The sequence below is a fragment of the Anopheles ziemanni genome, chromosome 2 (assembly GCF_943734765.1).
Source record: "Anopheles ziemanni chromosome 2, idAnoZiCoDA_A2_x.2, whole genome shotgun sequence".
Classification (NCBI taxonomy): Eukaryota; Metazoa; Arthropoda; class Insecta; order Diptera; family Culicidae; genus Anopheles; species Anopheles ziemanni.
In genome coordinates this window covers 93,908,181-93,932,258 of record NC_080705.1, presented here as the reverse complement: position 1 = coordinate 93,932,258, position 24,078 = coordinate 93,908,181, and the positions used below count along the sequence as shown (strand labels likewise).

At 43.9% G+C, this 24,078-nt stretch overlaps 3 protein-coding genes across 3 annotated transcripts in view; all 3 read right to left on the bottom strand.

The window, feature by feature from the left end:
* LOC131294807 (potassium voltage-gated channel subfamily H member 7) overlaps nucleotides 1–19,392 on the bottom strand; it is a 23,854-nt gene extending 4,462 nt beyond the window's left edge. The window contains exons 1-15 of the mRNA XM_058322852.1: nucleotides 19,317–19,392; nucleotides 18,904–19,134; nucleotides 15,268–15,405; nucleotides 15,033–15,186; nucleotides 14,785–14,941; nucleotides 14,577–14,682; nucleotides 13,683–13,787; nucleotides 11,132–11,301; nucleotides 10,881–10,949; nucleotides 8,473–8,848; nucleotides 7,727–8,430; nucleotides 4,608–4,745; nucleotides 3,601–3,844; nucleotides 3,303–3,484; nucleotides 1,717–1,737 (exon numbers count right to left, since the gene is read on the bottom strand). Of these exons, the coding sequence (XP_058178835.1) occupies nucleotides 1,717–1,737; nucleotides 3,303–3,484; nucleotides 3,601–3,844; nucleotides 4,608–4,745; nucleotides 7,727–8,430; nucleotides 8,473–8,848; nucleotides 10,881–10,949; nucleotides 11,132–11,301; nucleotides 13,683–13,787; nucleotides 14,577–14,682; nucleotides 14,785–14,941; nucleotides 15,033–15,186; nucleotides 15,268–15,405; nucleotides 18,904–19,134; nucleotides 19,317–19,392 (2,871 nt within the window). The remainder of the gene's footprint in view (nucleotides 1–1,716; nucleotides 1,738–3,302; nucleotides 3,485–3,600; nucleotides 3,845–4,607; nucleotides 4,746–7,726; nucleotides 8,431–8,472; nucleotides 8,849–10,880; nucleotides 10,950–11,131; nucleotides 11,302–13,682; nucleotides 13,788–14,576; nucleotides 14,683–14,784; nucleotides 14,942–15,032; nucleotides 15,187–15,267; nucleotides 15,406–18,903; nucleotides 19,135–19,316) is intronic.
* Nucleotides 16,018–17,991, bottom strand: LOC131282823 (mucolipin-3-like). The gene has a single exon (XM_058312364.1). It carries the CDS (start codon nucleotides 17,989–17,991, stop codon nucleotides 16,060–16,062), a length of 1,932 nt encoding a protein of 643 aa, XP_058168347.1. The 3' UTR covers nucleotides 16,018–16,059.
* A 2,305-nt stretch (nucleotides 19,393–21,697) lies between the features above and the next one.
* LOC131294806 (uncharacterized) lies at nucleotides 21,698–22,512 on the bottom strand. The gene is made up of 4 exons (XM_058322851.1): nucleotides 22,404–22,512; nucleotides 22,184–22,329; nucleotides 21,808–22,104; nucleotides 21,698–21,733 (listed from the first exon to the last, which is right to left on the bottom strand). The coding sequence occupies exons 1-4, from the start codon at nucleotides 22,510–22,512 to the stop codon at nucleotides 21,704–21,706; spliced, it is 582 nt and encodes a 193-aa protein (XP_058178834.1). The 3' UTR covers nucleotides 21,698–21,703.
* Nucleotides 22,513–24,078: the final 1,566 nt, after the last annotated feature.

Genomic DNA, 24,078 nt, shown 5'->3' with positions numbered 1-24,078 from the left:
AAAAAATGCAACTAATCAAACAATACTAAAAGAGAGCAAGGCTAGTTTAGGTGAGGATATAAAAACTGTAACAAAGAAACAACTGAAATTTACGAAACACTATTCGTAAAGCATTGACACAAAAGTAGCACAGTTTATTATAAATGCTTCATGATGTCGTTTCTTGCTGTTCTGTGTGACAAGAAAACGGAAACCTTTTTTGTGTTTATTTAAAATTTGCATTATGGTGAGTTAAATGCGGCAATCAAACAAGCACTTGGTTAAAAAATTAAACATATTATTTAAACCAACAACAACCAGATTCCATTACTGCTCCGGAAGTTTGTTTCTCTGTTTATTTACGGTTGAAGTGTCTTTGTACTCTCCGATAAATTAGGGTAGCTATATGATATGTGAGGGTTATTTAATGCTATGTGTTTTGTTCGAAACTCCCTCTTGAAACAATCGCTGCTAGTTTCCTCTAATTCCTATGTTGTGTTTTATTTTAAAAATGGTAAACGCGTGCTTCTCGTGCCACTATCCAAACGCAAGAGAGTGCTACGATATAGAAAAAAACTTAATCTAGCCTGCTGCGTTGGTCAAAAATTGCACCCTTGAAACGCAGTCAAGAAACGCACAGCCTACTCGAATCTACTCGTTACAAATTTACACAATTCAAACCAGCCGTTCCGTTCTGAACACTATGTTTTTTTTCTAGTGTTCCTAAGAAATCGGGTTTTCCAAACCGAAGGCTAGGTCCTATGATGTGGTTCAGTGGAAGGAAATTGGTATTCTTCTGGATCGTTATACGAAGCCGCGCATATTGTCATTTTAAATAGTTGTTTAGAAATCTACATAGCATAATAATACTCAGTTTTTTTGAGGTAAAATAATCCGGCTCGACTAGAGTTCATCTAAATCTGCACACAATGTTGTTTTACATGTTTTAACTTAAGGCCGAAGGCAATACTTCTATCTACGTTCAATCGTTCACTACATTACCAACTTTCTAATGGGGGGTTTTGTTTTAAGGGAATATTTGGATAAGAATAACAATATTTTGTTATGAGAGGGTTACAAGAGAGAAATATTTAAATAATGAGCATGCCAATTATTAAAGATTAATTATTCTAAACTAGAGGTAAAATGAAACTGCTCTACGATTAAGTGAAAACGTATAGCATGGCAGCATCATTTGGTCTATGATAATATTATGAACATGCGTGATTGTGTGGTTTTTGTTTCATTGATTTGTTTTAAAGATAATAATATCACTTGGCTGGAACTATCTGGTATTGGTATCTGGCATTGGTCTAAATGTAAATGCAAACAGGCTGTATGCAATAGAATACATAATATAGCTAGTAATAGCATTTGCAGAACTAAAGCAAATGATTTCATAAATAGTGAAACATTTTGCTGGTCTTAGATTTAGATTGAAGGATATTGTTATTTTGTTACAGGGTAGATGGAATAACCGAAAAAGCGCATAGTATACGTGTGTTATCAATGACTCATGTTCAACCTGTTTTTTGCCATGTGTTACTATGTGTTGGTGTTGATGTGTATATGTGTCTTTTTCGAAAACAGGAATGCAACTCAGAAACAAACAATAGTGATTATTAGCTTTTGGTGTGTAACATTGCAGAATCCAGTTTTAAACGTTTTCGAAAACAGTAGGATGTATGTTGAAAAACGAAAGACTTAGGTATACTTCCAAAATCTCGAGTGCAATACCTCATCTTTGTCCAAGCCAAGCTGTAAAATACAAAAACTGGCGTCATTTAGTACAATACAATTTATGGGTAATAGGATGATGGTAAGGAATAGTTATTTGGTGGAGAAGTAAGGAAGAATAGAATATATCATTCTTATAACTGTGTAACTCTCCATCTCTGGCATATGTTGCTCGGAACGAAACTCCGAGAGAAGAACTTCACCGATACAACAATGGGAGGAGGACACATGTCGTGTGTAACATAAACCCATTGAGATATTGAAGGGCCACCTTTTTTTTAGTGCTGCACTGTGTTTAGGATAAGGGGTTTTGTTAGCTGTCATAGGTGTAAGGCATGTATGCATTTCCTTGTGAATTTCGATAGAACAACACGGTAGAACGGACGAGAGCATAACCGATAAACAAAATGATAACCCAAAAAAGTATTTGGTTGTGTGCTGACTTGGCTAGAGATTGCAATCTAGATTAGTTTTAGAAAAGCAATTGGTTGAAGGTACAACCACAAAATTCTATTTGATTTTCATGTAGTACATGCTGAAATTTCTATAACCGTAGCAAAGAAGGAGTTAAAAGAATGCTAGCAATCCATGAGTAAGAAGTAAAATAGAGAATATTGGATATTATTATGTTTCGATACATGGAAAACAGCCTCTAGAACGTAGTTCAAAATGATTACAGAGTGATGACTACAAGTATCATGATAAAAATGCTCCTGTGACTGGTATACTAGTCCGGTTAGAGTTATGAACGTCCAAGATCTAGTGCTCAATGCTTTGGGGACTTTGATTGCGGGTTTGCACCGACAACTTGCCATTAGTGATGGATCTCAAAAAGAAAAGAAACAGAAAAAACAACAACAACACGATATAAAACTAGAGAAAGATAATATAAAACACCAAGGGTGAGAAGAGAAAAAGAGGAAATTAGTAATTCAAATCGCGAGCCCTTTCTATGCAAATGGTTGCTATGAAATATATCCACGGTAAAATGAAACTAAATCATAAAAGAAAAAAAACAAAACGCGCTAAGGTTGATATATTTCACCTCAAAATTACTGGTAGCGATAGGAAAAGCGGCTCTAGTTGGAAATATTTGCCTTTCTTAATCAATATCAGCTGCATAGCGAGCACTTTTCCTAAGTTACAAAGAAATAAGATAAAGAAGTTCGTTGTATCGTTGTGAGCATAGTTAGGCTTGACATTTTTGTTTATAACACTGGTAAGCGATTAGGTTTGTGTCCCTAGTTTTTGCAATAAATCTAAAAAAATCTTGTCGTCTTATATCTGATAAACCGGTCCAACGACGTTAGCGACGACGGCCAAGTTTGCGGTTAATTGAGGGGATTATGTTATTAGATTCAGCATCAAACCAGCATCAAACGACATGTTAGTTTTTTACTCAAAAGCCAATGCTTCCCAGTCTTAAGTTTGAGATCATGGATTTGAAGAAGCTACCCCCTGAGCTACAGAGGCCCGATATACACCTTTACATGACTCGCAGTACGCAACACAGACATATACAAACGTCTCTCAAAGGTCAACGTGTTTTTTCGTTGTTGGTTTCGGATAACAAACATGGCAATTACCTCGTCTGTGTCACTTCCCACGAGAAGCAGATCGAACGGTATGGCCGCGACCAGATCTATGAGAAACCAGCCGCTCAAATAATGCACGGCGATCCGTCCCGGATGCGACACTACCTCGTCCTGCCCATTCACGAACGTCGTGCGAAAGTTTATCAATATATCAACAACGAAGGTTACGTCAACTGTAGAAGAGAAAAGGGGGTGAAAATCAGAAAACCACCGTGAGTTGTTGACGCCAATTGCGTGTTGTTCGAGGCAAAGCCCCGATTTTTGCGGGCCAACCAGGTTTAGGGCTTACCTATTAAATCAATTATCACAATTGGATCATCGGCGTATTTTCGATTCTTCCGTGAGTTGTAGTCCGGCTCGCTAAGCAGAAACGCAGCCACGTAGGGTGTAAATATTGCTGTGTACATAACTAACAAGAGGATTATCCAATCCCAGACCGCCTTGAAGGGTGAGTAGTGCAGTATTGTCCATTTGTGAACACGGGGGCTCTGCAGTTTGTACTCCGGCAGGACGTCCGCGCCAAGCGATAGTACCTATATTAACCGATTGACGGGTTAAAAGATAGAGAGAGAGAAGGAGAGAAAGTGAGAAGCAAGAAGAAACGTGAGTCGTACTATTTAGTGATTGTCGAGAAGGATCGGGGGATTGGGGGGTTCTATTGCCGAAGTTATGGTGTTCATTTGCCATCGATTCGGTCTTTTCGGAGTGTAGGGGGGAGGTTGGTCATTGGCTAAAACATCGATCGAATTGAATATTGGCCCACAAAGCGGTCGCTGCTGGCATGTTGTGGCACACGGAAGTACACGCTTAGTATCCTGCGCAGTACTGATCCGTTGTTGTTACGTACACGGCAGGCAGATAGCAGAGGAGCAGAGGAAGGTGGGAGAGAGGTGTTGGCAGGCGATAATCGATAGTAGAGTTTCACAAGCGGGCGGGCTATCAAACGACAAATCAAGGACAATTCCCAAGGGCGAGGGCAAGAAAAGGGCGCACTTGTCAAGCGCTTTATCAGCTCTGAGGCGGCGACTATAGCACTATTCTAGTACACACTGAGGCGCGGACCAGTTGTGTACAACTGTGGCGGTTGCGTGCAGCATAATAATGAGAGAGTAAAGCAGAATCATATAGAGGCCTGCGGGAAAGCCATAGGTATGGGATGTTTAGAGCCGTACTTGAAACAAGCGCTACCTACTAGCGTAGCAGAGCGGGAGTGTGGCAAGAGGGCGCGATAGCAGCATATATGAGGGGGCAAGGGGAGGCGGGTGGCTAGATCGAAGTGTGGATGAATATAGTTACCTCTTTTCCCAGGTTGGCTTTGTCGCCACTGAGCCCATTGAGGTTCAAATTGGAGTGTGTGGAGATATGGTTTTCAATTTTGATTTGATTTTTCTTCGAGTCCGAACTGAGCCGAACGCTGGACCACTTTTCCTGTGCCTGTCCGGTTGTTTTTTTTTTTTTTTTTTGGGAGGCACCGGGCACCGGTTGCCATTTGTAGTAGGTGGTTTTGCGAGGTGGGGAGGCGTAAGCAGAATGCAGAAGAATATACATAATAAAGGTACATGAAAGGGGTCAGTAAAAGAGTCGCGCGCACCGGGAGGAACTGGTCACAGCTCCTTCACCGGCGATGATTGGCGAAAGGTGAGCGAGAAACCCTCTCAAACACCTCACAGACAGACCTGCAAATTTTGCGGGACCGATTTGTTGCGATGTTCATAGTTAAGCTTCGATTGGCGCACGAAGCTCCGGCAGGATTTGGTTTTGAAGGCGGAATCGAGACTGGTGGCGGTGGAGGAGCTCGGCTTGGCACCGATCTCGTTCGTCGTGACTATTAGCGGTATGTTGGTCTGATCCTGACTGTGTGCCCTGCTCATCTTCATGACATACGAAGAAAGTGATCTTTGGAGTTTGCGGTCCTCAGTGTAAACCTTATTCATAAATGCTTCCGTTTTGTGTGAGGCCTTTGCTTTTGCGATAGGTTGCGTTTCCAGGATCAACACATTTACGCACACAAACGCACACACATACACCCACACGCACACAGCCTTGGCTCAGCTTTTGGAATATGGGTACGCGAAAACGCGCAAGCAGCAGTATAAAATGAAGGCTTTGGCTTTTTTGGCTCTTGCAGCGATATACTAAACTTGCTGTGCTCTACTACGAGTACCTACTGAAGAATGTATCCAGCCGGGCAGCTATTAGCAGCGTTAGCAAATTGGATTGAGCATTTTTAAATACGATGAAAGAGTATACTTCTTCCCGGTTTGGCGTAACAAAGTTGAAAGGAAAACTCGGCGAAAACTGTCTTCATACAAGTGGACAAAATGGACTGATTCTCGTTGGGCTGATGAGGCAATAATACCTGATGCATATGTTCATGGTTTGAGCAAATGGTGCTTCTGACATTAAACTTTCTTCTTACTGGAAGCACTCCCCTTCTCTCTCGTTTGCTTCGCTTTTTGTAATATTCGTACGCGACTGGATTTTTGGATTTTATAGTACACTTTGTAGATGCTATTCACCCTTGCCCAAATTTGTTCGCGATTCATAGTTCTCTCACGTCTCGCTCTCCATTTCTCTGCCTTTCAATCTCTATGCTGGATTCTCGAAATCATAGAAAACATATTTTTTTTCGCCCATGCGTGCCAATTAACCGAACGGGGGTGGCACTGCCTGCCTGCTGCAAAATCCGGTCCGTTGGACGATTTTATTCCGTCGCAAAACGGAACAGGGCACCACACAAATGTTCTAGCACTCGCGTACTACACTCGAGAGTAGTCGATGGTAGGAGTGAATGGTTATTGATTTCCGTGTCTACAGCACACACCACGCGCGCCACCTACGTGTGCACCCCGGTGGCAAGGATATGTTTCACGCCATCATTGGTCCCGAGTCTCGGGGCAAAAGCGCAATCATTAATCGAACGACGGGAAAGGACGGATTTTCGATTTCGCAGAACCAAGGACTTGACCACCAAGGAGACCACTGAAATGGAGACCGTTTGAACGTTCACTTCGCAGCGATTAAAAGTGGCCAACTGGGGGAAGGATGCACGGCGTGTGTAATGGTTGTAAAATTGAGCCTTTCTACTCAAAAGCCTCGTAGCGCGCACCGCCTTAATGGGCTCTGGAACTCGTAGGACGACGAGTAAGTAGTAAAAGCGTTGCGTCCTCACAGTAACGGTTCTCGCTCTTCACTAACTCATTGTCCTGGGGAGAAACATCTTTCCACCATGTGGACGGAAGAGAACACCCGCTTTTCCGTACCCGAGATTCGCTCGGTTCGCGTTATGTGTGTGCATAGGGAGGGATAGCAGCCTACACCAATATGGACACGGAAATTCACGGATTACCACCACGAGACCGGTCGTGGGGTATCCTTTCGTTTTGCTCGCCCGTTTGTGTGTGTGTGTGTAAATTTTATAGTAGTTGAAAGGGGAAGGCGCCGACTCTTGGCGGTTCGATGAGAGAAAATGTTCCGTCCGTCCGTGCGTCGTGCACATGTGTTGGTGATTCTGTGTGTATCCTTTCCCACCAGGAAAACAAGGACTTGCACTCTCGTGTCCGTGGTTCGTCGTCGTCATTTTATCGGTGCGCTCGGATTCTTGTTTGCCTTTTGCCAGGAGGGCAGCAGAACATTGCGCTGGCACATGACAGAGAGGCGTGCGGGTTGCCCATCGGAGCAGAGAATAATCATTAGAAATTATTCATTTTTCAATCGGCAAATGATTTTCACGCCACCTCCTCGTACGTGCTCGTGGTTCTGCCAAGCAAAACGCGTATATGGTATACCGCCATGTGTCGCCATGCCTACAAAAACAGATGGTGTGTATTAATCAAAGCAACCAGTTACAATACAACTGGGGATTATGGGTCGTAAACATAATTTAGCCCGGTACGAGGGCTGGCACGTAGTAGGCACTGGTTGGTGATGGCGTTGAGCCCGATGGTCTGCCGGTTCCATTTTCAATGCCTTTTGCAGCCTGGCGAGCCTGGCGAAGGAAACATTTATGTCCCCGTCTCTTCAACGGACGCCCAGGGGACAACGTGCCACACACCAAAGGTGCTACCGTATTTACAGCTGACCTCAGGGGAATTTTGGGTGTCGTGACCTTCCGCAAAGGTTCACTCATTGCTAGCACACACTCGTCGACGAGCTCCAAGGCCCTTCTGACGTGCGCGGCATCGATAATGTGTGTTTCACACCGTCCGTCATTGTACCATTTTCAGTCCTTCTCTCCAAAAAAAATGCGGGATTATCGAAACGGTTAATTATGGTATTGCCACTACACTTGCTACTTGATGCTGCTTGCCTCGCCTACTTTGCTCCGAAAATAAATATGTACGTACAAAAAACGGGGCACACAAACAACGATATCGAGAACAACGATCAACGTCTACGCTCTACGGGGGACTTACTGTTTCCACCGGCTCTGGAAGTATCTTTTCAAACTTGTGCCCGAGCAGCGACTCTTTCGCCCCCTCGGCCGGCTCCGTGTCGAAGCTGTTGGTCTTATGCGAGACCTTGCGCGACAGCGGCGAGAACTTCGAGCGCGACTTGACGCTGTTCGCTTGCGAGTGGGTCACCGACTTGTCCGACTTGTTGTCGAACGACCGCTGCTGAGCCCCCCGGGCGGTGTAGCAGAGCCGATCGGACAGGGCACTGTTGAGGCTCCGGATCGAAATCGGCACGATGCTCGGCGTTTCTATGATGTTCACTATCCGATTGTCCTCTTCCGGCTCGTCTTTTTCAACCTCGGTGGCATTGGGGCACCGTTCTTCCGCGTGCGTAGTGTTGGGTGGCGGAGGGTCGGCTGACTCGTCCAGTCGTATCGGTGGTGGATTGGTGGCAGGATCTGGCGGGTGCGAAAGCCCCTCCCAGCCGCACGCATTTCGGCAGCCCGCATGGGACGTCCGTGGTTTGCGTAAGTTCGACAGCAGGCTCTCCGACAGGCTGAAGAAGTTGTCCGCCGCGTGCTGATAGCGCTGTTTGTCGGACATGGCCGGCGGACAGAGCAGTTGCCCATGGTGCAGGCACACACCCTTCGGTAGGTTCGAGCAGCTCTTGGTGGTAAACGACTTCTGCGACAGCAGCCAGCAACAGTCCTCCGGGTGGTCCAAGGCTGGAAGCATCACGGCACAGTGTTGCTGCTCGGTGGAGGCGCCTGGTGCTGGTTTCCGACCACCCTGGTGATGGTGATGGTGATGGTGCCCATTCACCGCACCCATAATCTTCCTGGCACCCCGGAGGAAGCTCAGATTCGTCAGCAACGACAGGCTGGACTTGTTGTGCGTCGTCGTCGGCGGTGTGCAGATGCAACTGCCGGAAGAGTTGCGCCTCTGCCGGACCCGCTTCCGCTGCTCCATGTAGTCCTCTAGCTCGCGCTCCCCATTGCTACCCGAGGACAGGTCGTCGTAGCTTAGCGTCTCGCACTGCCGCAGCAAACTGTCTAGCTTGCGTATCTCGGACAATTCGACGCACGAGTTGGCCCGCAAACTTGCCTCGGACATGGTTTTGCCAACATACTTTTTCCTCGCTACCTGTGGTGATGAAGGGGGGAGGTCGGTCGGGTCGGGTGGTGCGCTGTTTATTTTCGCTATCACGCTATCTTTTCTATGTGCAACTAGCCTCGTCGGGTGATCCACAACGACACGACCAACCACCGTTTCCGATGCGAGGGGACACACACGTCAAGCGAGACTATTTGTGCCTCTGTTGGTTCATTAAGCTCCTAACCGTAGGTATCGCAGCAACAACACATGCGTATGTTTCACTCCGAGCGGTCAGACAACAACAACACTTTTGTGTCCATTCCACACCACACCACACAGATTAACGACCATTAGTAACGGCAATAACAGGAGAGTGAGTGGGTTAGGTTCGCCAAGCAATAACACGACTTTATGACGAATGATCTCACACGAAACACACAATGATGGCTTTTAGGTCAACGAAATGGGAACTGGCTAGGTAGGTACCGTACGAAGGTGGTAGGCAACAATATTATATAATTATGTTTTTTTGATATGTGTGCTGGAACCGATCGGCCCCAGGCTTCGTTCTCGGGACTTTGCTCTTTGCTTGTAGGGCCTGCCAACACTAAGATGCGCACCAATCCGCTTCCGGTGAACAACTAAGCACCCTGACTCTTGTGGTCTTGTGCAAGAACATTTCAATCACACGGTGGTGTGTGGGGGTTTCAATCAGCCAACGAGCAACTATAGAGGCACCACCAAACGGACACCAATCCCCCAAAAAAGCGAGCCAACGACTAAGCTTGAACCAGTCGTTCCAGCTGCCAGCACTGCTGCTCCCCAACTGGCCTAGAGAAGGCTCTAGGACAACAACCAACCACCGTGCGTACGGATGGCTTTACTTCCACTGGTGGCATGCCTGCCTGCCGAGTGTCGGAGATGGTGGTTCTTTCTGCACTTGACTTGAAGAGGGAATCGTAGACCACCCACCTACACGCACACACACACACTATTTGGTCCTGGGCTCTATCCTAGGCGGGCGGGCGGGCGGGCGCGCGGGGGGATGTTGTGCGAATGTGTGTTCGGGGGCTACAAATAGGATTCGTTCTCTCGAACTGCGCGCGCGAGACGAGAAAATGCAACGGGCGCGGGGCGGGACCAGAGACCGGGAACGCCGGGAGCAGATGAGGCCGAGTAGAAGAGTACCATTACCACACACAGAGGGGCCAACACAAACGGCCCGAGGAACAGGGATTTATGTGGGACCTAGGACTCTGAAGTAGAGCAGCACACTACACTGGCAACAAGCGCACGCAGACATGCAAAGCGACTACTTACCCGGTTACGTGTGGTGTGGTGTGTGCGGAGAAAAGCAAAAAAGAAAAAAGGAAAACGGAACGCAAAAAGGACATTCGTTTGGTTGCTCTTGGCATGTCGGCTGGCTTGCTGGCTGGCTGGCTGGCTGGCGGGTCTAGGCGGCAAACAAACACACAGACAACAGTGGTGGTGTGGTGCGCACATAACAGGTGTGATAGAAATGAGACGTGAGACTTTCTACTTCTGGCAGCTCTACTCTACTCGCCCACTACTACCTCGCGGAATGGGTGGGCGCACGGGTGGCATCTGTGGCCGCCCACCTTCCAAACCCCCTTCACATGGCACGAATGCCGCCACTCGCATCTGCCACCTCAATGGGGGTTTTTCAATTGATTCTGAACTCTCCGGGAGTTTCGAGAGGAGTGCCAAATAGGTTGTTTTACATAATCACAGGGCTCTGGGACAATTGAGAAAACAGGATAACAAGGAATCAACTAAGCGCAAAGCTGCAAGCTGCAAGCGGATGCATTTTGTTTTTAGTTTCGGTTTCTAAATTTCATACTTGTCGAGGAGGAGGAGGAGGAGGAGTTTGTCTATTTTGGAGTGATTTTGTTTTGGGTAAAATTTTCGGTGCAACACACACACCGCGTAAGGATAATGTAGAAAGTGCGTCTCAATCTTGGCATTTCATTTCTTTCCCTCCCCGCAAAATGTGTGTGTGTGTGTGTGGTGTGTGTGTGTGTTTTTTTTTTCTTCTCCCTTTCCAGTTTTGTTCCCTTACCTGTGCCACCTTCTCCCCCATATTAATGGTTTGCCGCGTACCTTGGAAATATTTGCCAGAGCCATTGTCCTGTTTGCACAAATAGGTTTTAGGGATATAATAATGTAAATAGAAATGACACAGAAAATGGAAAAATGAAAAAAAAAAACAAGCAGCGCGCCAGACCCGGCCACAAGGCAAGCCAAAGTTGGGACGCGAATGTTTAGCAACACAGAGCGATACGATATATTTATATATGTAGATATATGTACCTTTGTTTTTAGCGAATCTGAAGGCACATTTGAAAGTGATGAGCTGGTCCTCGCGTCCTGAGCGGCGCTACTATTGTTTGTCTGCTTCAACGGGACTGCCTTGTAGCGTTGAAGATCGCTTTCCGAGGACACGTAGGGAAAGTACAACCTGGCGTTATGACTGACGGGACCTGCGGAGTAGGGAGAACGGAACGGAACGGAAAGAAACACACGGAACCGCACATTCACTGTGGTTAGTTAAATCTGGTTTAGTGCATACATCCCGGCAGAGTAGTGGTTCGGAGGGTTACAGTTAGTCAGAGAAAAGGAGCATTAAAAGTGAATTGTATTTCAATATTTACACTACGGACAGCAGCAATGTATAAAACTGCAAACATTTTGAGCAGCAACGAACCACAACAACACGCAACTGAACATGTAACTCTTGCATAGTTGCTATTGAAACAAAAACAAAAAACCGGAACTATTGAACTATTTGTCTTTCTATCTAGGGTTTTTGAATATTGTGTTTCAAAAGTGATCGTGTGTCGATCTGCATTTTTTTTTGTCAACAAATGTTGGAAGCTTTGATTAGTATTGATCACAAAAAGAGCGTCGCAAATAAAACTGGTGTACAGTGTGTTGATACGTGCTTTTGTTTGGTGCATTTATTATAAATACAATTTGAATCTCAGTTTTTGATTGTGCCATAGTAATGGTTTTTGTTCTTCTTGAGGTTAATTAAAATTGCAAAAATGGATCTTTTACTCATGACAATTACAAATGACGAAACCAATAACATTTTGCTATTGTGTTTGCAATGATTTACTCATAAGTTGTCTTGCATGATCCCTAAACCGTGTGACTGACTGGAGAAAACTATTTTTGTACAATATTCCGTTCAGTAACACGCTTTAAAATGTAATACTACTACTAGAAAGGAACATTCAACAGTATAAAAGCAAGAGTTAGATGTACGAACTGGAAACACATGGCCATCGCTATAAGATTCATCGGAAGCCAGAACGCGAGCGGTTTAGTGAAATTCAGCCACGCCACACACGCCCATCTGTAAGGTGTGTTACGGGGTAGCCGATATGACAGAACAACCACGGACACTTAAAGCCTGGAGATAGAGACAAAACGAACGAAGGGGGTGGAAAAAGCGGGGAGAGGCAGGATTTTAGAAGGATGCTGAGGAACAGAAACAAATAAAATAAGGTAAATGGTGGGGGAGAGAGGACCAAGGGACACACGGCAACTAGGATTACGAGGAGGACAGGTGTTACAGTTGCACAGGCATAACAAATATTGTGATCGGAACTGTTACTCACCTCGCGGGTTGATGAATGTTTCAGCAACAATAAAAAAAGGTTGATTCTTGATTGAATATTATACAGTTTTCAGCCAGCAAACTAAAATAATGAAAATGTTCAACGATAGCAAATATACCCCTTTTCAATATAAAGCTTTTACAGATCAGTGTGTTATCATTGCTGCTGAAAGGAACAGAATATGTTTTTTTTTGTCCATAGCAAATTATTGTATTGAAACGATAAATTATTATGTATATATTATGTATATAGAGAACGAACATAGTTTTTAGTTGGTGTACCGGTTTGTGGGTATTTGTGGCGCAATCTACAATCTCGAACGAAAATGATCTATGGGGTAGCAAAAGGGCATGCAATTCGAAGGCAACGTGGGCTTGTTATTCAAATCCTTGGGGCGTATATTAGATCGGGTGTGTGCGGTTCAGCAATATACAGTGTGTGGGGTTTGTGAATGTGTGTTGCTGGGGGAGGACAACATGTTATTAGGTTTGAAACATGTTTTTCGTTGAGCTTTTCTCAAGCACGTGACCGTGGCGCGTAAGTGTTTCGTGCGTTGGATAGGCTAATTTCTCCAAACAAATAATATATGAGGCTGCTGTTGATAGAGTGGGGGGTTTTTGTTTAAGGGATTGAAGGAGCGACAGACGATGCAATTTTTGAGTCCCGTCTCACTGTCCACTGTGCATTATTTTTATGTTGCTCTCTGTACATTGCATAGGTGTGTTGGGCAGCGAGGGTCGTAGGGGACGAAAGCGCTTTAAACAAGGCCTTGCTACGGTAAAAAAGAGTGCTTCGTTACGAAAATTGTATTCTTCATCATCTCCTTGCGGACAGTTTGCGATCATGGCAGGATGAAGATCGCAGAAAAAAAAGCAAACTCGTGACGGCATTTTAGTGCATTGACCTAGAAGCAAAAGCAGCATACGGCACTTGGTGAGACGCATGGTGCCTGTTTTTGTTCAGGTTGGCTACAAGCATATTGTTGAAATGCGACTTTTTTTTATAGACATTCTGATGAAGTTGTTACATTCTGTTTGGTTTCTGCTTAAGACGTTTGTTTTTTTTTTTTTATAAAAGTTTATGTATATATATATGATTATCGGGCGTGCTCGCAAGTAGGCAGATATAGAATCAAATCGTTAAAAAAGGTGGCGAGTAGATGATTTTGTATTTTTGGTTTTTTGTTTTGTTATTTGTTTAAAGGGTATTATTCGAGAACCGAACATAAATATGTTTACCTCTCATAAAATCGTCTACCGTATGGGCACGTTTTTCTACGAATCCACGGCTTGTTTGGGAATGTGTATTTTCGAAACAGCGAATAAGTTTAGCGCTTTCCACATCTACAAAGTAACCAAAATCAGAACAAGTTATTTCACAGATCAAACCAAAGTTGTCAAAAAAGAAACGAGTTGTCTTGGTAAATTCACACTGGCAATGGCAATCTCCCGGTACGCTTTTGTTGTATGGAAAGGGTATGGTCTTCATAATGTTAATATTTTGTCAAAAAAATTGGCAATTTTCATTCCGAAAATCGAATTTTATCGGTTGCTTTGCAAGATTAACCACCAGTTCAACACAATCGGTATTTTGCGGTTTATAAATTTGCATACAACACGAGATGTTTTCACCCCACGCACACATCGGGAACTTTTGGGCGCTAAAAACAAACGTTGTAAAAGCAAATGCAAAATGATAATAAGCTTTACAACATGTATTATACCTTTTTTTAATTTAAATATGCAGCACAAGACACACAAATCAATGTTAAATACACGAAAATGAAGCCATTCAAACTGTTATCGTCATGTCAAGTGACTTTCCCTTTGGCGAAAACATGGTGCTAGTAGTTGGAGGTTTCTCTCAATTTTCGGGGGAAAGGGAGCAACTCTGCACGTTTTAATTAAAAGCAAAATGTGACGAACTAATGGAAGCTTTTCCAACCAAGATGTTTGTTGATTTCAAAGTATATGAAGTATAAAACACTCAAAGTAGTTAAACCAAATCCAATACCTATCCTTTCACGCAGAAGAGAGGATCAGTTGAGAGAGAGAAGGAAATGTGGATAGACGGCAGGAGAAAGAAAAAAAACAAAGGGTGTGGTGGCGTACTGGATGGTAAATTGCACTTACATTTGAATTGTGCTTCAAAGTCTAAGCTCTTCGTTTGGACAAACTCCGGTTTCATCTCTTTTGATGAAATGTGCTCCTTGCTTTCCAGTACCACATTTTTCCTCGTCTGCAAATTGAAAATAGTTGAAATGGTCGGATGAATGAAAGGGAATATTGAAATCTAAATTGCTATTCGCATAATCGCGATGATTGGAAAAGGGAGCCCTACATCTGGAGCAGTGATCACAATCTCCCCAGGCCCGCTAAGGGTATCCATGTCGTGGGGAAGACATTCCAATTCTTTCGTCCTTGTAAGAGCAGGTGTGGACATTGGCGCCCATATGTTTCCTTGCACCTTGAGAACCGTTTTCTGGTTAGCTGGCACACTGGAAATGAAAAATAGATATCAATTACTCTCGATCATTCTCGATCATGGATGGCTTTGTTGTAGGACGCTGGAAGTGGTGGTATTGTTACCTTTCTATTGTGTGTTTTGGTGCAATAATTTCGTCATCCTCCTGAGTAGCGTCCGATGGAGGGGTGAGGTAACCCGCTAATCGTAGACCACGATCTCGCAATGCTATATGGCCGATTCGGAATGATTGTCGAAAGCTAGCTCTGGCTTTGTCAACTGTCGTGAGTCAATAGAAAGAGCGAGTGATTTTAGGTGGAATCTGTGTCACTACAAAAGTTTATGTGGAAGGAAACTTACATTTGCTTAACTTTACTTGTTCTATGGGCTCGGGATTCGACGGATTCGAGAGATCCTCAAAGTTGATAATGAACAGAGAGATGTCATCCACTTCGGAACGTATGGGAGCGATGACTTCCGAGCATAGAAACTTGGTGCCTGCGAAGGAAGGAAAAGTAATATTTAGATAGATTTCTACGTGATGAAAACTATGAAAGGGGGTTCTCGTTATTATAAAATAAACGCATGTGTGTTTTACACGGAATTTTTATGGAAAAATTCCTACCGGCACATTATAGTCCCACGCCAACCTCAGCTCGTATATGGTTTTGTGCTTTAGCTCCGCGCCAGTCCGCCATGTGCCTGCTTGTTTAAATGGCATTTTGCATAAGTCCTCTATTCAAACACAGCCATCCAGATGGACAGTGGACAAAAATGTAGGTAACTTTCAACGGCATATTAACATTGCAATCAGTAGAACAACTGATGAAATTAAGAACGTAGAACACCAAAACATTCACACACACCACACACAATCATGCAACGAAGTAGTGAATGGAAATTCCTTTGCAAAATATACTCGTTTCATCGAAGCATGCTTTAAATTTATGTCAAAAGTATAATACGCTTAATGAACCCAATAAAAATGATGAAACCTTAATGTCAAATTTCTTTCATCACACCGCATGACGCTTGTGTGGAATTTAAATAATGTGAGACAAACTGAGCAGGCGTCGTTAGATTTTGTAAAATTTTATTGTAACGCTCGTAACAAATAGTAAGGTAACGATACTGAGAAGTATATAAATTGGTTTAGTTGTTAATGTTGCTCGTAGAAGCTTTGGGCATTAAAGAAGTGTATCCTGTAGGGCCTCGGCTGGACGGATTCCAGCCGCAAAATAAGCGCCTAACGGCGTCCTTCAGCGACATCACTTCCATCTCGAACTCTTCGTGGTCTCGAAACACACCGCTGGAGAAGTCATTCGGGTTGATTGGGCCAACGAAAAGCCGCAGATCGGATTGCGGAAACCCATCTTTGTAATACTTCTTAATCGTATCGTACGCATCCATTATGACGGAAATAAACAGGGACAGCACAACGTAGATGTACAGGCTGGTGAAGGAGTAGAGATAAATGCGGCAGAACCACCAGAGCATTAACGATTTCTCGGACATGATCGAAAAGGTGGCAAACATGTCATCGCCGTTGATGAGTGCAAAGAGGCATTCGGAGGTGGTGGACAGCGATCGGAACTTGATGTGGTACGGACCGAGCACCAGCCAGCCGCAGAAGGTAAACCCAGCGTAGATGATGAGTGCGCAGAGCAGAAATCGGCTTATCTTTGGGGTGGCTTTTTTGAGCGTCAGTATGACGACATTGTATGTTTTGAAGAATCCCAAGTAGCGCAAGACGCCAAACCACACGAGCGAGTTGCCTACGCCCAGCAAAAGCGAACAGACGTTCCAGTCGTCCGCGATGAAGTGCTTCCGTTCAATCTCCTCCTTCAGGGCGGATCCGATAATGAGCAGCACGTCGTTGAAGACGATCATGATGTACCACATGTTGACGAACTCCCATTTGCCCTCACTGCTCAGATCTTTCCCGTAGGTTTGCTGGAAAAAGTCGCACGTCATCACCCGGAGCAGCTGGGCGCGGAAAATTGCCCGAGCACACAGCCCAAACGAGACGAGGCAAATCACGATCACAAGTATATTCAGCAGGCTCCGGAGCGCATCGTCGATCTGCGAGTTCTTTATGAACTCTACGTCGCCATGGCAAACTAGGCGCGTTGGTTCCGCCTCGAGCCGGAGAGTCATCTGACCGTCGTGATCTTGGTTGTTGAAAAATATGAGAATATCGAAGCGATAACAGTCTGGCGCCGTTATCGGCCCAGCCGCCTTGAAGTTTACTGTTTTGATGGCAAACCGTAGTTCCGCTTTCACTAGCGCCGAGAAGTTGATGTGTATATCTTTCTCGCGCAGATACGCCTGGCTGCCCTTCACGGTGACGTTCTGGTATAGGTACACGCAAAGCGTGTCGATTTCCGGGTTGAATACGTAGCTTTCGTTGAACCCAAAGATGGTACCGTCTTTGTAGCGGTACAGACACAGGCTCATCGGGGCCATCGTGTTGTCCTCGGTCGGAAACGAGTACGGACCGATGGCCTGCGGGAGATTCGCGTATCCTGCCGCGGCGTAGTCTATGGTTCGGAAGAACTCGTCGATCATGTACACGGATAATGGGCCCGTTTCGGGCGGATAATTGTTCACCTCCATTGTGATGTCCCAGCCGCGGAGAAACAAATGCGAAAAGGTGACCGTATTGTCCCACGTATAGTTCACGTGCATATAGCGGGAATGTGCGAATAGGCAGAGCTGCAGCGTCACGAGCACGATTTTGATCACTTGCACTACGAACTTGTACGGAAAACGTCGCTTGGCCTCCCATTTTTCTATCGGGTTCATGAAGAAAAATTGAAGCTTGCGCCTCAGTCGCTCCTCCATCTCTGCGGTGTGGCTATCCTGAAGCACTGGCGATTCGACAATTCCCTCGTCATCCGCCTGATCCTTTGTTTCCACTGTAATATCACTGTCGCTTCTGGTGCGCTGGCTCGTCACGTACGGTCGGATAGGCCTCATTGTATCATCGATTTGTACGTTCTGGAGCCTGTTAATACCCCTGGCACTGGATACGCTGCCTTCTTCTTGATCACAGTCCGAGATAGTGGGTGAGCAAACACTCATTGCAGGCTCATAAGATTACTACGCGAGCTGACAATTTCTTTTCTTCCTTATCAGTGGATGCTGCTGGTGGTGCTTGTTTTAGAACGAAGTAAACAACGAATCAACTGGGTGCAACGAAAAGCAGCATTAACACAACGGCAACGCAGAATCGAGTCTGCGCACGAACACTTGTGAAGTGTTGTGTCAAACTGCCTCAAGCTAACTAAAAAACAAGATGCTGTCAAATTTGAGATAGTCGGTTTTACTGTGAAAAAGCTACCGTTTACGTGATTAATAACACATTCAAGCTGCTGAAAAACGTTATTCTTGACCTCATACTACACGAATTTCACCCACTTCAAGCACCAAATCTACGCTAAACACTTTTCTCTTGTCTAAAATCTTGTGTACGCTTTCATAGAAATATATATCATATCAATAATTTCAAAAATACAGGTCAATAAGCAAAAAATTGCACCCAAAAAATGTTAACCCTTGAAGCGTAAATTCGTCCTTTCTGGGTTAACGATATAGGCTTTGCAAATGTCAAAATGTCGTCCTTTTCATCAGTTGTCAAAACACACAACCTGATCGTTTTAATGACACGTTGGTAAATACCTAAAACGTACGTTATGGTTGGTTTAAAAGCAAATTATAATGCTCTAAACGTTTTCAGTTTGCATGCATGCCTTCGATCTGATGATGATTTTGCGAATATCATAATTGACCTTTTGTGATCATGCAAACACAATTTTAGGATCCTATCATAACAGTCATTTGTGCACGATCACGTGGCAGGGTACTTTGATCAGTTAGTTTATTTGAAATAAATCGCCACGATACGACCATTTTCTATTCAGTAACCGCGAATAGTTCTTATCATGTCCCCAAAGAAACGTTCTAAAGGCATTCGATTTAAAGAGTGCAACTTACCGTCTTTTCTGTAGTAAAGAATTTCAAAATGCTTTTCTTCGCCTTTTCTCAGTGCTTCTTTGATAGATTCCATTACACCAACGGATGTCATTTGGCCTTGCAGGAAATCGGTGCAAGCCGATCGCTGCATCACTTCCGCTCTGGTGAAACCAGTCATTTTGCAGAATCCGTCCGAACAGAAGATAATGTGGCATGATTCTGGTTGTGCATTTGCTACTAAAAAACTGCGATCTGCAAATGGAAACAAAGTGACATTAGCATTGTATTGCATTAGCGCTGGATTGACGACGGTGGCAATATTTTATTTAGTAAATTAATAGGCACTAGAGTGTGACTCATCATCATGCAGTAGAAAGCTTATGCTATGCTATGTAACATTGCTATCGTTAGTAGTCGTTGGCATATATACTTACTATGTGTATCAAATTTTCGAATAATTGTCTCAATAAGAGTCGTTTTTGGAGCGACGTGTCCTCGACGTACAGGCATTGTGCATTAATGTTATTCCAACACTACTTATAGAATCCGGTAAGGGTTTTGCAAGTATAATTATGAATATTGTTTAGTGGAAAAATATAATGTTTCACTTGGGTCTGGTTTCCTACTGCTATTAGCAACACTATCTGTACATGGCCATTTCACAAAACAAGCTGAAAATAATCAGGAATAAGTTTATAAACTTGTTGTGCCAAAGAAGGAGCACGTTTATGTTGACAAAAGTGAAAGTGTTTCTTTAACTTTAACACATATTTCCTTATCCAAATCCAAACTTGAAGTGTCTGGAGAAATCAAATTCTTTGAAGCTTCCAGTAGAGTGAGACAAAGTGCTCCGTCAAGTGTTGTCCTTTGTCGACGGATGCGAAATGCCTATCCTTCGCCAGTGGTTCGTGCTTTTATTTTTATTTTATTGATTTTAATAATTTGTTCTCGGTTCACCCTGGAAAACGAAGGTTTAAAGGGGCACGACATGGGCCCAGGAGTGTGCTGACTTGCCTAGTGGCTGGCGGCAGCTTTGGAGACAACTGGGATACTATTGCGATTTGCCACACAAGAGGTGTGAACTCGTTATGCGCCAGTAGGGGAAACGATTATGATAAATAACTGTAGGTGTTGCTGGCAAATATTGCAACATAATACAAAATAACTGTGCATAAACAACTAGCCCATAATGTGTTTCTGACGGAAAACGGAATCTGTGTGTCGTGTGTAATAATAAATAAGGGGGCCGACTTTTGGATAATGTAAATAAATGGGTAGCTTCACCGATTCCGTACAAAGTATCCTTTAATCGCAGCATTTACTTAGATTGGCATGCAGCAGAAAGAAAAGGGGAACCGCAAGCCTAGTTTGTATGGAAAACTAGCGAAGGTGATCCGGTGGTGCGGACCACCACCGCCACTAGTGGGTCTCCGTTTTTTCTAAGGCGAAGGTATCATTTTCATGGTTGTATTATACGTTCATTCACGCTCTCACAAATGGAATACATAATTGCTTATATACTTTTATATAGTAAGCAATGCAGATGTCTGTAACACGCTTTGTGTTGATAACTATTCAATGCCTTACTTCATTTTTCAGGGATCGGTGACACTACACGCTTTTGCGCACTTCTGTGATAGCGATGAAGGAAATGAATTCCGATTTTCACAATAAAAAAAAAATCAAAGCCCTTAGAAAATGCTCCTGATGATACGCCGTGCGGACATTCTAACCACTTTTCCGTAGCTCCTTTTCTGGAGGATGCTATTTTCCACCCTTTGCGGGTTTTCCGTACATTCTTTGCAGCTCCTTGCGCTTTGTGGAAATTCTATTGACACAACAACTATTTAAAGTTTTCACTATCTACGATGTGACGTCATCGTTATTTTTGGCTTATGCCAAAATGGGGGGGCTTATGCTGTTTTATTACCCAGAGCACTACACAGATTCTGCCAATGCAGTGATAGTTAGACCCAATTATAATAGTTGAGTTTGTTTTTCGTGATCCATAAATGGGCTCTCGATGCACAACACACCTTTGATGAAACCTTTGTTAAAGCACTTAGGAGAAAAACTCAAGCACCTGAACTTTTACAGCTCAGGATGGGCCTGGAAAAGAATTTAGCCGGTTCTATCGAAGGTTATCTCCCGGGGGACAAAAGATACATCGCGTGAACCAGAAACGTATTAGATTACTTTAGCTTTTCGCCAACGGACACTGCGGCAAAAGGGGGTTGAATGGGTGCAATTTTCGCACTAAATTCGAGCGGTGGCCAACGTAAGGAAAGGCCAGATTCTTCTCGGCCGTGACACCAGGATCAGGACTATCACACTACACGGGCACGTGCACCCTCGGCGAAGTGTCTGCATCAACTGAAAATAAAGTATTTAAATGCGGCTTCGGAAACGTCACTTAATAAACGGTTCTCGTGAGAGATGGCAGTTTGTTTTGGTCTTTGGTCGGAAGAGAGCGTCCGAGAGGAACAATTCCAAAAACAACCTCCTAGTCGCATTCCGTATCTAGGTATGTGCTTTATTTACCCAATTCTGTTGTTCCTATCCTCATTTACACATTTTTACTACCATGTTGGTATCTAAGGCACGTTGTATGGTCCTCTGGTATGGAAGGAAAGGGCTAACTATCGGAACAATCAATGCGTGCTAGAACTACGGTTGTTTGATTGACAAGAAGAAATGCTTGCAAATTACAGGAGAGGGGGAAATTGGGGTGGATAAAAGCAGTGCAGATGAATTCGGTGAGGCGTATTTCTTCGTGGTTTGTCCAGGTCCTTAGTACATGGCGACTACTGGGTTCGCCCCATCATGAGAAGTTGCTGTCCTTCAAAGCAATCTGCAGAATGGAATAAAAAAACAACATTTTTTTTAATTTAAATCGTGTACCGGAAGTACGATTCATGGTCTTACCTTGAAAATAATCACTCCCATGTATCCAAGATCTAGCATGAGGAAAACCAAACCGAGCGGAATATTTGCGGAAGAGAAAAGGACATTCACCAGCCAAGCCATTTGAATTCCCACGTAGGCGATGCAGGAATACGTTAGAACGGTTTGAATCCCGACGATGTCAATATCCAACAGTCCGCCCACCGTTACTTGTTTGTAATTCCTCGACTGCAGGTTTCGTTCGGAGATGGGTCTGTTTTGTGCAATGCCGGCATGCACATTTTGCGTTTGAGTTGCGTTTGCAGTCAAATAGGTTATCTGTGAAGTGTGGTTCAAAATATGGGTTGTTTTAGCCAGTTATCACTGCTCTTTTGCACCCTGTGTGCACCCAACATACTTTCGAGCGATACCGTAGAGCGATAGCATTATAGTTGAATAGAATGATTGAGGCAACTTTGAGGTACAGCGAAATAACGTATGTCCTTGTGGCAATTTTGAGTAGTTTGATAACCGTTTTAATGTCCTCTTTATACGAGCGAATTGCTGAAAATAATCCACATGGTTGCGCTTCAATTGATGGGGTCTGCTACAAAGTACAACTTCACACATCCTCTTACCTTCTATTTTGAAATTGAATGGTATAGCGCAAAGTTTTTGGAACGAAGCACTGCGAAGGAGTACCTTCGGCTCATACCGGATTTTTATCGGTGCGGTGTTTGAAGACATTTTGTTTGTTCGCACTATATATCACAGCAGATGATCTGGGTTAAAGAGACTAGCACTACAGTAGAGACTACGTTGAATTTATCATCATTTTAGACCTTCGGTACAGAATAGTTCATCGTTGCACGGCAGCAAAACGGGGTTTTTCACTCCGACCGTCAAAGCAAACTGAAACCCGTGGACGAATTACTATCCCGGTGGAGTCCAATACAAGCGGTGCTCGCATGCGGAGATCACTTATTAAAAATGTGTTAAACAAAGTCATACCGGGCAGATTAAGAGACAGCGTCATAGATTAAACCGTTCCATTTGTAAACAACCAGACGTCGCGTTTGTAGCTTCTGCTATGGGCAAACTCAGCCAGATTATTTGGGAGAACTGATAACTCATGACCCTTCTTGACATTAAAATATTCAATAACATACATCCGTCAAGCGTTGGCGGTACACATGCACAACAACTGATGAGCTAGGTGGCGAAAGATGAATATTTTTTTACATCACTGTGGAACGCAATTGAAAGCAATGCTTTCATACCGTTCTCAACCATGCTGATCATCGAATAGTCTCTTTCGCTATGAACCTATGGTATCAGTAATCACGTGAATGGTAGTTTTTTTCATGAAATGTTTGTAGGTACATGTTCTATATGATTATATTCTAATGGCCGTTAATGGTAAATTCCAAATTTACAACCATACATCTATGCTGCTACAACATTAACCGAAATATAAAAAGCAACGGAATGTTTTCTTCGGTGCTCTGATCATGTAGGACATTTGAAAATCAGCAAAAAGGACATTTGATCGCCATAATTTTATGGAAAACTCAACACCAACGTCAGTTCAGTAGACTAGGTTTAGTCATAAAGACAAGTTTGCTCCGCATTGAAGAAAAAACCAAAAAATCAATCAGCAATGGCCAAAGTTCCGTTCGGTTCCTGTGACGTGATATCTATGATAATTTATAGCTCTATTCGATCGGATTGATTTGATCGAAGTCCGTGCTGAGGCTGAATATTAGAAGCGATTGTCAAATTTTCAAGCAGATCGCCAATTGAGGTCATCCTGATTGGTGGGACGGAAACGACGGTACCTGTCAGTTTTCTCTTCAGAAGGATACTACTAGGAAAAAGGCGAAAAAAACTGATAGCCGCAACTTCCGCTCATCGTCTCGACACGTAGGTGGCGTCGTTTTGGATTGTCGAGAAGATCTCGACACGGTCAGCCTTTTTTTTGCTTTTTTTCAAATTGTTGTTTACCTTTCCTACGAGACAGCGTCAAAAAAACAGACAAGTACCGTCGTTTCCGTCCCAGCAATGATGACCTCAATTGTTTTAGCACAGATGGTTGTTATACACGTGTTCAGCGGTTATATTTATTCACCAATTTATATTCTGTAGGGAGTGTTTTGGTACGATTACGTGGTTCGAATGCAACCTTTTCGTGATAGTCAATTTACTTTCTTATGCCGAATCTACACGAAGCTCGGCATTTAGTATTGCCTCCTACTGGTCCGGTCTCAGATGGGATTCGAACCAACTCCGTCGAGGTGGGGAAAACCCCCAACG

Coding starts and splice junctions, on each gene's coding strand:
- LOC131282823 (XM_058312364.1), bottom strand. CDS start 17,991: ATGAGTGTTTGCTCACCCACTATCTCGGACTGTGATCAAGAAGAAGGC.
- LOC131294806 (XM_058322851.1), bottom strand. CDS start 22,512: ATGTCTTCAAACACCGCACCGATAAAAATCCGGTATGAGCCGAAGGTA. Junction 22,330..22,403: donor ATTCAATTTCAAAATAGAAG/GTAAGAGGATGT, acceptor GATTATTTTCAG/CAATTCGCTCGTATAAAGAG. Junction 22,105..22,183: donor CTCTACGGTATCGCTCGAAA/GTATGTTGGGTG, acceptor CACACTTCACAG/ATAACCTATTTGACTGCAAA.